The 15,661-nt window shown below is 35.6% G+C and overlaps 3 protein-coding genes across 6 annotated transcripts; 2 read left to right on the forward strand and 1 right to left on the reverse strand.

The window, feature by feature from the left end:
• Positions 1-63: 63 nt before the first annotated feature.
• On the reverse strand, positions 64-5,291 carry LOC132907297 (troponin C). 2 transcript variants are annotated; one of them, XM_060960243.1, is made up of 3 exons: positions 5,152-5,291; positions 314-734; positions 64-213 (listed from the first exon to the last, which is right to left on the reverse strand). In XM_060960243.1, exons 2-3 carry the CDS (start codon positions 714-716, stop codon positions 185-187), a joined length of 432 nt encoding a protein of 143 aa, XP_060816226.1. In that variant the 5' UTR covers positions 717-734; positions 5,152-5,291; the 3' UTR covers positions 64-184. The 2 variants fall into 2 exon arrangements, with proteins under 2 accessions (XP_060816226.1, XP_060816225.1); XM_060960242.1 differs by lacking the exon at positions 5,152-5,291 and adding an exon at positions 1,020-1,175.
• LOC132907295 (palmitoyltransferase ZDHHC8) lies at positions 5,147-12,505 on the forward strand. Of its 3 annotated transcripts, XM_060960241.1 has the most exons (10): positions 5,147-5,289; positions 5,418-5,539; positions 5,623-5,780; positions 5,848-6,020; positions 6,152-6,346; positions 6,422-6,566; positions 7,136-7,350; positions 7,414-7,608; positions 9,423-9,604; positions 9,698-12,505. In XM_060960241.1, the coding sequence occupies exons 1-10, from the start codon at positions 5,198-5,200 to the stop codon at positions 10,114-10,116; spliced, it is 1,896 nt and encodes a 631-aa protein (XP_060816224.1). In that variant the 5' UTR covers positions 5,147-5,197; the 3' UTR covers positions 10,117-12,505. The 3 variants fall into 3 exon arrangements, with proteins under 3 accessions (XP_060816224.1, XP_060816222.1, XP_060816223.1); XM_060960239.1 differs by having other exon boundaries at positions 9,423-12,505; XM_060960240.1 differs by having other exon boundaries at positions 7,435-7,608; positions 9,423-12,505.
• An 895-nt stretch (positions 12,506-13,400) lies between these two features.
• LOC132907301 (RNA-binding protein with serine-rich domain 1-A-like) lies at positions 13,401-15,350 on the forward strand. Its single transcript, XM_060960250.1, has 5 exons — positions 13,401-13,758; positions 13,853-13,981; positions 14,068-14,376; positions 14,457-14,704; positions 14,799-15,350. The coding sequence occupies exons 1-5, from the start codon at positions 13,754-13,756 to the stop codon at positions 15,086-15,088; spliced, it is 981 nt and encodes a 326-aa protein (XP_060816233.1). The 5' UTR covers positions 13,401-13,753; the 3' UTR covers positions 15,089-15,350.
• Positions 15,351-15,661: the final 311 nt, after the last annotated feature.

The following is a 15,661-nucleotide window of genomic DNA, read 5'->3' on the forward strand; positions in this document are numbered from 1 at the left end:
ACAACTTACTCTTTCGAATTACAGATTTAAGTGGAGTAGGATTTTTAATAAATAACAAATGAAAAATGTATATCACCGTTTTATTAAACAAGTTTCAAGATACTCTAGTGCCAACAAAAATATTAAAATAATATTTTAAATGTATTGTCTTCGATGTCGCTCTGCCAATTGTTTCAAACCATGATTATTCTCCGGTCATCATCTCCATGAATTCTAAAAATATAATAATCACGTAGAATCTAATTACTCGAGGCAATAATAATTTAATTTGAGAATTTTGCAAGGAAAATGTAGAAAAGAACCAAGTACATACCATCGAAATCAACCGTGCCCGATCCATCAGTATCAATTTCAGCAATTATACCATCTAAATCCGCGCTAGTGAGCTTGTCATCCAGAGCAGCAAGAATTTCCTTCAACGTAGCCGTCGTGATGTATCCGTTTCCTTCGCGATCGTACAAACGGAAGGCCTCTTTCAATTCTTCCTGCATCGCCTCGGCATCTTCTTCTTCTAAGAATCGACCAGCGATTCTGCAGAAGCCGTCAAAGTTCACCTTACCAGTCCCTTCTGGATCGTTCTCCGCGATGATAGCGTTCAAATCTGCATCATCGAATAGTTGACCCATTGTGTTCAATATCGTTGAAATCTTCAGCGTGTCGATGAAGCCGCTTTTCGTCGTATCGAACATTTGGAACGCTTTTCGCATCACAGCCATTTTTTGCTCATCTTCCTCCTGTAAAGCAACAATTCAATTTGCATCACGTTTTTTCATTAAAAAAATCGTACGTATAATCAATCTCCGGCAAATCTTCTCTTTTTATTTATTATTAATCTTCGGCAACTATTCCTTCTCGCAATTATTTACTGTGTACATGTAAATTTCGTTTTTTTATTCACTTTTATAAAAGAAAATCACTAAATAAGGCAATGATTCTTGCGCGAAGGCGAGTAAACGTCGAATCGAACACAAAGTGAGAGACTCGACGACGACGAGGGCAAACGTTTACGCGACTCTTACCATGGTGACGGATATCTCGCACGGCGGACGACGGATACCTGAAGTGCCGCGGCTTTTCCGTCCCGGTATAAAGACATCCACAGCGTCTGGTAAACCAGCTAGAAAACTGGTGGGCGCAAAAATAGAGCGACGCGACGAAAAATGAAATATGTTATAAGTGGGTCCTCCGTGATGTCGGAAGGCCGACGCTAAATCACACAAGATTGCAATTCGAATTGCATGATCACCTGTACACATTGATCACACATCTTAAATTATATCATCGGAACGCGGTGATCGTTGGTGTATTACTGGATCGTGGATTATTTTCACTCGTTACAACAACAATCGCGGTTTCCTCCGGTATATTTAAAGATTCGAATAACATAGACATTACGTTTCGGATTTCCGATTAAGAAGAAAATGTAAGAGGAAATATAAAAGATGAGAAAACCGGTATCATGTAAATATCATGTTCATTCGTGAAATGCTAGAAAGTGTAAAAAAAAAAATTGGATATTATTTATCTTAACAAATATATTAACATTCCGTAGTTTACCGAGTAAAAATTTCATTATCGCGGATACAATCCAATGTCATCAAAGGAGCATTGATTACGCAAATCTTCTCCCCACGAGTATCTATCTTCGAGCAAATAATTCCTATGCGATAAAAAAGTACGTCTACATGCAATTTTCAGACACGTCGCTGTTCTTAGATTCGGCTGCCCACGCATTGCAAACCATTACAACACCACCTTCCACCTGGTTTGCTCTAACAACAAAAATATAACGAGCCTTCGGACTCTTTCAAGACGATTCATCAACGATTCTCACGCATTTTCCAGATTCGAGAAAATAGGTCGGTGGTCATTTTCTGCAAATGCGAATAGAATACGGCTGTTCCGTGGATATTATTCTACTTGACTCCATAAACATTCCAAAACTGTCTGTACTAACTCTGTTTAGTCGTATCAACATACCGATAATGATATAAACAATGGCAAAGCATCGTTTACCTTAATTTCTATTAATATTCAAGCTGTCCATTTATAATATTTGCTTCGTATAATTTACGAGGTAAATCGTTTTTGCAATTTTTATATTCTAATCCTGGTCTTGTTTCAAAAAGTGTAAAGTTTCTTACTAACTTTTAAGAAAGATCTCAGTCTAGAATCGAAACAATCGATTATATAATTTACCAATAATCCTACAGTTGAATATTTTTCTCATACGTAAAAACATTTTTAACGATGAAAGAATATGAGAACAAATAACGTAACAAGACGAAGGCTATTTTATTTTCTGATCTCTAACTAACGAAATAAAATAAATCTGATTCATATCATATCATTAACTTATAAATAAACTGCGAATGTTTATGCAAATCTATATTCTTCTACACATGGATAAAGAATCGAACAGAGCTTTGGAGATCGGAAAGGAATCGATGCTCAAGCGAGAAGTCGCTATTCTCAAAAGATAAGTCTACAGTTATAAATAATATGTAGCAGGTGATTAATCAGACACGATAGACGTGTGTATACAAGATTTTCGCTTTGGATGTCAGTGGAATGTAAAATGTTTGTACCGAACCCATTTTCATTCAGTCGATGCTCGTTTGAAAATGCCGTGGGCGCGTACGAAGATCGGCCAACAGATACGTTATACGTAAATTTGTCTCATTAGAAATATTTTCGGTTGCCAGCGCATCATCATCATTACCATCATCGTCGTGGTTGTCGTGGTCACCACCGTAGGTGATGTTACCACGCGTAGCTCTCATCAATGCTCACCGAGGAGTGACAACGGCGTTTCGAGCGTGCAAAAGCAATTACGTTTCGGTGCCAAGTTCTGAAAATCATCGTCCTCTTGGCACGAGGCCGTTCCTCGGAAGCCGACTTGTTAAAGAGGCATGCGGATACTGCCCTCGGTGATCCAGCATCGTCTTGAAATTAATTCTCAGAAAAATCAATTCTCCTAATAATAACATCTCTTCCATTTTTATCTCATTGGTGCATACAGATCGAGCTTCGCTTGAAATTATTATGTAAAATCTTCCATATAGCATGTATAGCGTTGGATCGTTATTGCAAGTCGCTTGCAAACTTCAGCCGAGGATAGCTTCTATCGCTGTTCAACTTCAGAAAACGCGTTACGATAAGTGACGATTAGGAGAGCAACAAAGATAACTGATTATTTCGTGTCACTGGTATCAAAAAAGTCATTGAGGACCAACGTTGCGTTAACGCAACAGCACATTATCTGCAATCTTTCTTGCAGTTTAGTCGATCTATACGTCGAATTCTGTTCTTTAACGTTATAATTGCATTATTACGAAAGAAAATTCCAAGGATTTGCTTTTTAGGTTTATTCCCTCTGTCTATTAGATTCCACGTATATTTTTTAAATTTGAAAAGATTGAAATATTTATAGCGCTATGATAAACTATGTTTCTTTAAATTTTTGTGTGTCTCTAATTTGAGTAATGGTCTTACATAAGGTATCCATTATTGCTCTAATACAATTTCTTATAATAGTGTTCGGGGATTATAAAATGCTGTGTTTTTAACGAGCAAAAGAGAAATATGCTATGAAGTAGCGAAATTTATTTGAAAATGGATTCTTGATTGTAAAAGTTAAATAATAACCGAGTTTATATAACAAAGTTCTCTGGTATGTGGCATAATTCTGTTCTAATTCTTAAATGTACGACGTGGGTGGTAAAGCATCGTTAATAGTAGACTGTATTTCAATCCGAAAGCCATGAATTTAGCAATAAGCATTTAACTCATTGACACGATAACTTAGTTTAAACTGTATCGATAGAAATTAGCGAAACATGTCGAATGTATCAAACGGGTGTGTGCGAAACATGTTATCCATTCTAGATGATTCGTATCGATGGGATTCTTCTCGCTATTTTGTAGTTCGTCATCTGGTTGGCCTCCTGCCATACTTCCTAATATAGTGCCGTCGCAACGGTCCTTCCTTGACAGTTTTTCGCTCGCTATTATGAAATTTAAGCTAATTCTCGTTTTCACACGATACTCTAAAAAAGAATTTTTATGGCAATATTTTCTATTCCAATATACATAAATTCTATGTAAATATAAAGTCTATGTGCATTTAACGCATATACGAATAGTACGATTAAAGTTAATACGTATATTTAATTATTTCGTAACATGAAACGTATTAAAAGAAAATTCTTCATAAGTAAAATCCTCCTCTCCATACTTTTAAAAATATCTTCCAATTTCCTGAGATTTGAACAACTTAAATATTCAAATCAATTTAGTGATTCAATAACATTGATTAAAGAATTGATAAATCCATTAACAAATGAACATACATATCGAATGAAGAAATTTAAAAATTAATACCTATGTCAATTATTATATTTTGAAATAAGATTTATGAAACATGGTGTAACCTTATGTAGACAGTTTAGTAGAAAAAAGTGTGTAAGAAGATCAATTTATGTATTAATATTACTGTTAGAATATGTATTCAATCAAGATTTGAATGAATTTGCTATAACGATTTGAAAAAAAATGGGTCATTTGGAAGGAAATGGGTCGGTGGAAATGATTTCCTTTAGCGTTTAGAGCTCCCTAGAATCGTCGGTAAGAAAGTTTTTTTAAAAAGTATTCGTATTTTCTGTCGGTAAATACGAAATTCGAAATTGCGAAGGTTTGGAAATATCGCATGCAACGACGTTAAGCTACATATGATTACATTAAGCTGAGATTACGTTTCCATAGACACAGAAGAACGGGGAATCGTGAAAATGAACCGTAAGGTCTCGATGGATCATATTGTGGAACGTTTGTATTAGAGGGGGCACGGCTCGCTGTCCGGCCACAATATATATACGTATATATGTATATTATATATATGTATATACATATATATCTATGTCAGCAAGGTAGTGTGTTCGCGGATCGTGTATGCAGAAGTGCTTAAATATTAATCACGTTACGGATGTTTTTACTGAAGTGACGCGCATGTAATAGACGGATAGACTATCGAAATGCCACGGATGTACAGGCATAGCGCGAATGGAAATCCGTGCTAAATACGGATCGCGCAATTTGCAAATAAGCAGTGCCGATGGACGCGGCCATGTTTTCTGGTAGCAGAAATCTTACCCATTAATAATTCGTTAATCGTCGACCACGAAGTGGAGTGTACAGAATGCCGAAATGCGATGTAAAGACAAGGTATCTACCAGCTACGTTTGCCTGGACAGCCCTATTAAGCACCACGACACTCTTCTTCTGTTTTCCGTAAGTTCCGCACACATGTCTACCTTCTCGTGAGTGGCCGCAGTGTTTGCGCTCCTGTTTTCGTTCTTAAGAATATACCAATCTTTTGTTAAGACGTGTGTTCACTATGTATTAATTGGACCTTCTAGCTGTCAATATTACGTGTTTCGATGGGGGACATGGGTACCTGCTCTTCAAGGAGTCATTACCTTTTTTGTTTTGGCAAATTTTACACTAGCAACATTTATGGATCCAGGTGTTATTCCAAAAGGTATGTTTATACGTGAAGTGCAAGTTTTACAAATACAATTTACAAAAATATAGTTCCTGAAGTAGCATGATTTTCTTTTAAAGCACCTCCTGACGAGGATAGAGAAGATGATTTCCATGCTCCATTATATAAAAATGTAGAAATCAATGGCATTACAGTTCGCATGAAATGGTGTGTTACATGCAAGTTTTATAGACCTCCACGTTGTTCACATTGCAGCGTGTGCAATCATTGTATCGAGGTATACACTTAAAGTAATTCGAATGATTCTGTTGCATGAAAGTCTAATTTTCTCTTTATATTTTCAGACATTCGATCATCACTGCCCATGGGTAAATAATTGTATTGGTAGGAGGAATTACAGGTTCTTTTTTTTCTTTCTCCTGTCACTTAGTTTTCATATGCTCAGTATATTTGGACTTTGCCTATATTTTGTATTGGAACGTAAGCAACAGTTGGGTGAAGTGGATACTATTGTGGCGTATCCTTTTTTCCTAAATTAATAATTGCAATCTTATGAGATGCTGCAATTTATGTTCGACATTAATTTTAAACGATAAATCTCTTTTCTGTAAACATGACTGTATCTTATAATCCTTAAATTTAAAATAGACTTGTACTTATGGGAGTGGTTATACTTCTGTTCATTCCAATCTTTGGACTGACTGGCTTTCACGTAGTACTTGTTTCCAGAGGACGTACAACAAATGAACAGGTAACGGGTAAATTTAATGGAGGCTACAATCCTTTTTCTCATGGTTGCTTACACAATTGCTGTTATACGCAATTTGGACCACAATACCCCAGGTAATGTATCAGTTAATTTTTTATTCAAAATGTTATATGGAATAAATAAGTAATTACGAATTTATAACATTTCAGTTTGATTAAGCCTGAAAAGTATTCAGGAAAACGGTGCGGAGTTTCTACATCTGAGATATCGACTATAGGCAGTGAGAACCAGGTAAAAACCTACATGGATAGCAGCAATGGTGTTAGAAATGCCAGTTCAAATGCTTACAATAAGGTAAGAGCTAGTGCAACTTTGCTTGATACTTCTGATACTACATACAAGAAGATTTTACAAATGTAAATAGCTCTTCCTTTCTAGCATGCAACTTTAACGCTTTTTTGATGTTTAACACACCAGTTGTATGTAGTTTTATTATAGATATGTAATTCACTCCGCTTTAGGATGTTTCAGGTTCATGCTAATCTATTTTTTCTCGCGCTTCAAAGCTTCAATAAAATGTATATCGCTGCTCGCAAATGTAGTGCATATCAACACATTTAAGAAGATGTTGCACGATTTTTCAAGTTTTACAAATTTTTGTTCGTTAATTCCAAGTTTTCTCCTTTAGTGTACAATTTCCAGTGACGATTCTTCCTCTACATAATATTTTATTTTCAACGTTGGAAAAAGATGCAGCAGTTATTTTCTGTTCAGTTCCCTATTCCTTACTCATCCTGGTTGAACGCCAATATCCCTAAGAAATGTGCATTATTTATGTACAAAAGCGTGCTATAATAATTTGGTAATGAACATTAATTTTTTACTGCAATAAAGATAGCATCAAGTTGGATTATTATTTCCAGTTGTCTCCTGGACGAGATGGGTCAGATACAGACATGGAACCTACTGCATCGCAATCTGCGGATTGCGAACCCACACCTCCAGTACAAAGACATGGTTCTAAAAGCAATTTCTTCCTGCCACCTGTGGAGAATAGTGAATCTCCCAGGCACCCTCCACCATCGCAACATCGCCATCCAATGCATCACACTAGAGGCAGCCCTCACCCAAGGCCAAGGTAAAATAAAAAATGACAGCAAATGATACATCGTTTGCTAATTGTTTTTCTAATATACATAAGGTACGTTGTCAATACCTATAGGGGAATGAACGGTTCTCGGAGTCATACGCCTGATCCTTTATCGCCAGAAGCAAGTGGTTCACCAGCCACAGCTTCTCAAAGAGGCCAAGGTCAAGGGGGCGCTAGTCCAACAACGCAACGGATTAAAGCTATTGGAGTACCAACTCCACTTGCAATTTCCAGTCCTATCCGCAGGTATACTATGCTTGTCTGTTGCTTTTGAAACGAAAATAGAACAATTACAAATTCAAATTAAACATACTTCGAAAGAAAGAAATATATGTGCAAGTGTATATTGTATGATACCATCTTGCGTGATATAAAAAGTTATTAAATATTTGTTCTATTCCGTGGATATACATATATACATATATATATAAAGTACTTTTGGAATATTTAACTTTTAGATGTATATTTTTCTTTTTTTTTTTTTCTTAACTGTACGTCGCGGCGTTTTCACATTGCACAAAAATTTATCTCGTTGTAGAGAGCAAGAGGGAAGCGCCACATTTAGTAATAGTTTACATTGCATTTCTTGAGCACGCTACCAATACAAATTGAACAGTCTCCTTTTTCAATGTCCTGTTTGCTACCTCTCAACATGATGTGAAGCCTGTTTACTTCAGATTCCTCATCCCTCACTATGAACACCTCACTCTTGCTCTTATTCTTTTTTCCTTTATTCTCTCACCAGTATTCTCACCTTCTGAATGACGAAGGAACGTGACGAAAAAAAATGTTGCGCGATGTAGATCACAATAATATCGTAGAGAATTAGTTTCTCTGCATGTACATATTACAAGATATATGGTATATAGATAAGTTTGTGTCCCACTGCAGGGGGTGGTAACTGCAAGGAGCTGCTTTCTACCATCACGTTGCAACCTACTGCAGGTAAACACGAACTTCATCCTACGAGGACATATCGTAGTTTAAAGTTATGCTTTCTTGCGTATATTCCATACATATATCTATCTATCTATATATACATATATACATACATATATATGTAGATATTACTATTATACATATTAATATATATGTATATATATTTTTAAGAAAAATGCATACTTTAGTCTAGATACAAAAGATGCCTATCAAGTCTGTCCACCTCAAATGTCCTCATTATTTCAAGTAATAAGTGAAAATATTATTTGCAAATGTGTATGGTTGCAAGAAAGATATAACAATACAGATTATGACAATAATTGTTTTCCAGGAGGAGATATAATAAAAATTTGACGATCGATCTTTTAAACGGAGTATTCAACCTTTTGTCGTAAATTTCGATGAAATACTGATTTTTGAGTATAATAACTTTTTTTACTCTATTATTTTCATTATGAAACATGTTCAGTAGATGTGTTTGGAATATAAACAGTAGCTAATAAATATCATTCACAGTTAAACTTTCAACTTTTTAGTATTAACCTAGTCTCCCATTATGATCATAAAATTCATAAATGAAGTTTTCATTCAAAGAACAGGTAAACATGTTTTCTATTTATGAAAATTTTCATTTATGGTGTACACGGAATCCATTATTTTATCAAATTTGATCATTTAAACAAAATTGGACATTCATTTAGGAAAAAAGAATCGTGTTATATTTTTTGCAACCAAGCAACTTTTTTGAATAACATTTTCATTTGTTACGTGAATAATAAAGACATTTAAGATGGACATATTTGTCGGGATATCCAGTATTATATACATATTTATACACGTATTAGTCGACAAACACGCAAGTAAATGTCCACATACATGTGTATATCCTAGGTTCGCTGCGTTTTTACTTTTTCTTGGATAGATGCTAATTTTTATAACAGGAATGATGCGCTGTTCTCTCTCTCCTGTATGTCTCGCCAGAGCCGTATTTGTATGGCTACAATGCTCAGCACTCGCATATTCATCTTGGTTCACTGTATTATTGTGCATTTGTCGAGTATTCAATTACCAAGTGGGATATTTAAAAGCACGGAGATTAAAATATTGTATCTCTGTTACAGATCAAATCCAGGTACGCCGACGCAGGTTCGTCGGCCAGATTTTATAGGAGTTAACGACGCACCGACTTATTACGATGTACAGCAAGGAAATAATAGCGGTGTTGGTGCTGCTAGTGGTGCCGTCGTAACCGGTTATAGCCCGCAGCGACGGTTCTTGTCAGAAAGTGAGCTCGTTCGTCAAGGTACTGATCATTCATATTCAAGAACTAACAATACTGTCGACAATATCCGAGAATTAGCGGGTTCACCTCAACGTGGTGTCTATATGTGGAAAGATAATTCTCCTGGCAGCTACCCTGCTCCAACCGGTACGGCAAATGCAACGACACATCAGTCTCCCTCGCAAAGACCTCCACCACCGTACGATTATTACCGTTCTAATCCAACGAGTCCTACTCAACAATTGTACGTGAATACTCCTAGAACGGCGTATCATCCTGCAATGAGGGGTGGAGTACCGGTCTTCCCACCGCATCAGTCGCCACAGGTGAAGCGAAAAGCCACAATGGCGACACCAACTACTCCGACATCAGGCGATACTCGACGCAGACCAATGTCTTTTGTTAGAGCTTTGGAAATGACGGATTCTATGGAAATGGTGTCAGCGCCTAATGAGAACAGATCACAACGGCCCACGACGCCGACACCGGATCGTGCTAGTGTTTATGATATGAACTATGAGATATCCGTATAGCCCACCTTTACGGTCTCCGCACCATCTTGCGGCTGGACGGAGATTGTACAAGAATTGCCGTCATTACGCGTCTCCTATTCCAAAGAGGAAAGAACATATGCCGCTTACGAGATATCCGTCTGAATCTTCGTGTCGAAGCAGCTAAATAATTTACATCAAATGATATTATTCCGGTCGGGATATTATAAAGTTCTTCCGGCCCAAATGTTGATTGACATTTACCATACTCCACATCCACCGCCAACATACTTGAAACAACGTAGAGCAAGGCCAATTATTTTCCCGAGGGAACAAGGACGTCAAACGCTGTCATCGTTCATCTATGTTATTAGTGATACCCGCAGTGTACAATGCGTATTATGAACGATGGTATGTTAAAATATATTCAGTGGAATAATAATAGTCGATAGACAAGAATCTTCGGGAAAAATCGGTATCGGTGTTTAATGATTTCCATTGTGATTTACTAACAACGGAAAATGCATTAAATTCTTTGTTTCGCGTTGAACTCGGAAGAACGTCAAACCGATAAAAAAAAAAAGGTGTTCATCGCCGAGTCTACGGTTAATATAAGACTGTCTGTCTCGTTATTAGCAAAAATTTTTGATTTAGTCATTTTTTAAGGGGTGTTCATTCGATTCGATATGTACACGAAATAAAACGTGTTCATTTATCCGAGGGAGAAAGAGGCGTTCGGACCGATTGACGATCGAAGTAATCGAGTCACGAAAGCGTCAACGAAAGTAATTCCGAACGTTTAGCGATAATCGCTAAGCAAGAACAGCTGCTGACGAATTTTCCCTCGTTTAGCAGCATACACGATTCTATTTTTTAGTACTCGGCATAAAGTCAGTTTAGATTTTGATACCGTGACGTCGTGACTCAATTTCTCGAAATGCAGCATCGATTAATTTTCCTTTTTCTTTTCTTTATCGATCAAAATACACAATTAGACGAGTAATAAAGAAAATAGGAATTATCGTTGCGCACTATTTTTTAGGGTCAGTTTTGACTCATGGTCGTGTTCTTTTTTCGTTGTGTAACAATACAGACGAAAGTAGAGCAACACTGTAAACAGGATGAAAATCGAACCTACTATTATAGTCTCCTATCTTCATTGATGCAAGAAGAGTTCGTGTCCAGTTAACAAAAAGTTACTTAATCGATTTAAGTCATTATCAGGATAGAATAACAAATTCTGTGTAAAATAATCGTGTAAAATGAAATGTGTAGCAAATTTTTAATATACATATTTAACAATATTTATACGTAAATAATAAAAAAATATAAGACTTTATAATGATTTCATTTGTTTGTTATAAATGATGATTTTATCGATGTGACCACTAATATGATCAATTAATTTTTACGAAATAAAACAAAAGAAGAATGGTTAGAAAGATATACGAAAGAGAACTGTATGAATGCCAAGAGGAAACGGATGGATGGACGAATGGATGTATAACAAGAGAATATTTAGAATATTTAGGCGAGAAAGCAAGTGACAGACCAGTATGTTTTAAACGTTTACAATGGTGGATGATTACTCGATAATAGAAGAAAGAAAAGGAAAACAAAAAAATTAAACAAAAATAAGGGACTTTGTTAACAAGGGGAATACAATTTTGTAATATATATATTGCATAAATTTATTGATATATCTACAGCTACTGTTAAGTTTGTAATATACCCTGCTTAAAAAAAATTGCATGGCGATTTCTGTATTATGTATTTGTATGCGAGACCAATATTATCAATTATGCAAGCTTAAGGAATAATTGCGAACCGTGTATGCGTAAGGTAATCGTGAAATATTGCGTGCCCAGTTACCTTGCGACAAATTGGTAATCGAATTATTATTGTTAAATAGCACATATCGTTCTGCTAAAGGGCTTATCAAACATCGAATATTTTCAGGCTAAAGAAACATTTCCTCGATGAATATCCGATATCTTTGATAAAAAAGAAAGGGACAATGGACACACAAAAATGATTAGAAATATTTCTTCCATTGCTGGCGCTACTGATAAAACGCGTTACTCGTTTCCTATTTATTTTCTGATTATATATTTTTTTCTTTTTCCTTACAATGAGCTGTGCCAAAACAAAGGAAACATACGATTTTCCATATTTCACTCCAATTATGTAGTTTTCACATAATGAGCACTTAAAAAAGAAATAAATAAAAGTAAACAAAGGACTGGTACAACGTTAAAACGGATTGCTTTAGAGGATTATGCGTAAGATGTGACGAATGTTTAGTGTTTATAATTCGGTGTACTTGTACATAAATATTGCTCGTTATTATCACTTAAATGTACATACATATACATTTCGGTACTTACGTATCGCTGCAGCAATCTACAAAAATAAAATTCATGAAATACAAGCTGATTGTACTCTAATTGTGCTAGAATATCTTTGATTTAATTATTTATTGCATTTATTATTATATTTTGCAAGTATTAATTGCGGGCTCTCATTCTTTCAATTGGGTCAAACCAGATTTTGAAAAGGGCAGAAATTAAATCAAAATTAGGTGGTTTCTAATGATCGTATCACGTGGTACATGTAACTCAATTAAAAAAGGTAGAGGTGATCTTGAAATCTATGTAGTGCCTCCACTTCCGGAGTAGGTGTAGGTATCACGTGATATATTATTGGAGCTACTTAATTTTGCCTAATAAAATCATCGTCTATCTGTCTTAACTGTCTTAACCATAGTTTGAGTAACTATGAGTTAGAAGGAATACTCTTTATCAGGAACGAATTTGAAAAGCGCGGCTTATTATAAGAGTGTTCATAAAGATGATCATAAGAAGCCTTATCAATTTATGAACGTTGATCGAAATTTACACGTGGATACATAGATAACATAATTATTAAAAGATGCTAACAATATATATCTTTAATAATTTTTAGTTTCAAGTAGTTACGGTATTAAAAAGCACGGTTTATCAATGGTAAAATACTTTTTATGCATGTATTTTTGAACACAACTGTACAAATATGCAAGGAAAAACGTGAGTTATGTTACTCTTTAAGTTCATGATAAGAGAAATTTGTAATTGTTTCATGATCTTGAAACGATTCGATATTGAATGATATGCAATTTTTACATTTATCGTTATATTTAATATGAGTGATACAAGATATAAACATAACTATGTTAATGTGCTAAAAAAATATTTTTCAAATAACAAATGTAGTTGTATCATTTATCTTGCAACTAGTTTAATAGTATATAAAATTGTCGTTTTATTGTTTGGTCTGATTTTCATGAATTTCATGGTTTCAGATAATATGACCGTAACCCGGCGGGAATAACGACGCGAGCCCCGTGTCATTCTATTGGTAATTGTGTTTCATATGCTTTAGAAATCTTGTATGTTATTCCATTATGTTTCGTTGATAGAATAAAGTTCTCAATTGTCGATATTGTATGTTGTTTACATGCAGTATTGTTAAATACGTGTTATACTGTTAAATACTAACAACGAGAACGTGTTCTGTGAATCGGCGACTATCTTTTAGCGGCACCGTCCGCCATTATTGGCATTTGCTCGGCGTTCAACAAGATTTTCTTACATTTATAAGGCCGAAACCACACCTATAACCTGAAGATTTATATCATACTATGATGTAAGTAATCCATATTATTTTGTTACCGTTTTGATCTTGTTTTTTTAGTTTAATCGTAACCTCGTCATTACCGGGTGTTTTCATGCGTACGTAGGGCACGCAGCCGTAAAGATAGCACGGGTAAAAGTGACTCTGAAGTCACTGATAAAGAAAATAAGAGGGAAAGAGGTAGAGAAAGGGATAGAAAAAAGCGGGCTGCCTCAACGTCCAGCAGTGGCAGTAGGTGAGAAAACAAATATTTTTCTGATAGAATTAATAATTAAAAATGAAAAATTATACTCATACATTTCTATTATTCACATTTCACAGTTCTTCTGATAGTAGCTCAGGATCATCGTCCACAAGCAGTGGAAGCAGTTCCAGATCAAGCTCTACTTCTAGTACTACCTCTACCAGTTCTGCAAGTTCTTCTGGAAGTTCTAGGGATAGAGGAAGAAAACGAAGCAGAAGCAAGAGTGTAGATGCTTCGCGTAGACATGATAATAAAGAAAAAGAAAGGGAAAAGGAAAGAGAAAGAGAAAGGGATAGAGACAGGGACAGAGACAGGGACAGAGAAAAAGATAAAAAGAAGAGCAGTAATTCTGTAATTGATAAACCAAAACCCAAAGGACGCTCTAGGTGAAAATATTAATCGAGATCATGTGTACAGATAGCCTTGCTTGTAACTTCTTTTTTATTTCATTTAATTTGTATTATAGATCACCTTCACCACGTAGAAAACGTAGGGAAAGATCACCGATTCCTAGACCAACAAAAATACATATTGGACATCTAACCCGTAATGTTACTAAAGATCATATTATGGAAATTTTTTCTACATATGGTCAGATAAAAATGGTCGATTTTGCAATGGATAAGCTTCATCCAAATCAAGGACGAGGCTTTGCTTATGTGGAGTTTGAAACAGCAGATGAAGCTGAGAATGCAATGAAACACATGGATGGTGGTAAGTACAAAATTTCGAACTTTTTCTTACTTATTGTCTTGTTAATCGATACCAATATTTTAATTTAATGAGTATTTCTCCTATATATCTATAGGACAAATAGATGGTCAGGAAATCACTGCTGCCCCAGTATTATTACCAAAACCACGACCGTTACCGATGCGGAGGATGTCACCTTTAATGGGAAGAAGACCGCCTCCACGATGGGGTGGTGGAGGTAGAAATACTCCTCCTCGTTATCGGAGACGTTCACCACCAATTAATCGTCGCAGAAGCCCACGGCCACCAAGACGTAGACCAAGAACTCGTTCGCGTAGTCCCCCAAATAATCCACGACATCGGCACCGTCGCTACACGAGATCAAGCTCTAGCAGTTCTCGATAGCAACCTTTTTTGTACATATAAAATAAGAGCTGAATTTGACCAAAGTCAGTTCATCCTGATTGGTCGTCTTAATATATTAAGCAAAACAATTTTTACCAATTCATTCGATCATATTGACTGGGAAAGTGTATTATGCATTCAAAAATACACTACACTTGTCCACGACGGTGTTCATGACAATTTACGTTTTTGTCAATAACTAAAACACCGTTCGTGATTCGCAAGTTCTGCTTTTGAAATATATTAATTTCACACGTGATAAGTATATTACTATTGATTGGTACCTGAAGGCCGATGACCCCGGATAAAAGAATGTATTCTGAGACGTTGTCATACACGATAGTATTAAATATAAAACATGAAGACTTCAGAAGAAATATTACTAAATATTATTTAGTAATATAAGTACGTAATATGTAAGCGTAATCTCGTAAAGAAATGTAAAAGGTTTAAACTTTTTTTGTCGTAAAGTGTAGTGGCAGTGTGTCTATTTATAAACTAGTGATATTTTTTTCTGAGGTCTTTATGAACTGTTTAAATGTTTCAGGCTTGGTAGAGGTACTAGAAACGACA

Source organism: Bombus pascuorum, chromosome 5 (assembly GCF_905332965.1).
Source record: "Bombus pascuorum chromosome 5, iyBomPasc1.1, whole genome shotgun sequence".
Classification (NCBI taxonomy): Eukaryota; Metazoa; Arthropoda; class Insecta; order Hymenoptera; family Apidae; genus Bombus; species Bombus pascuorum.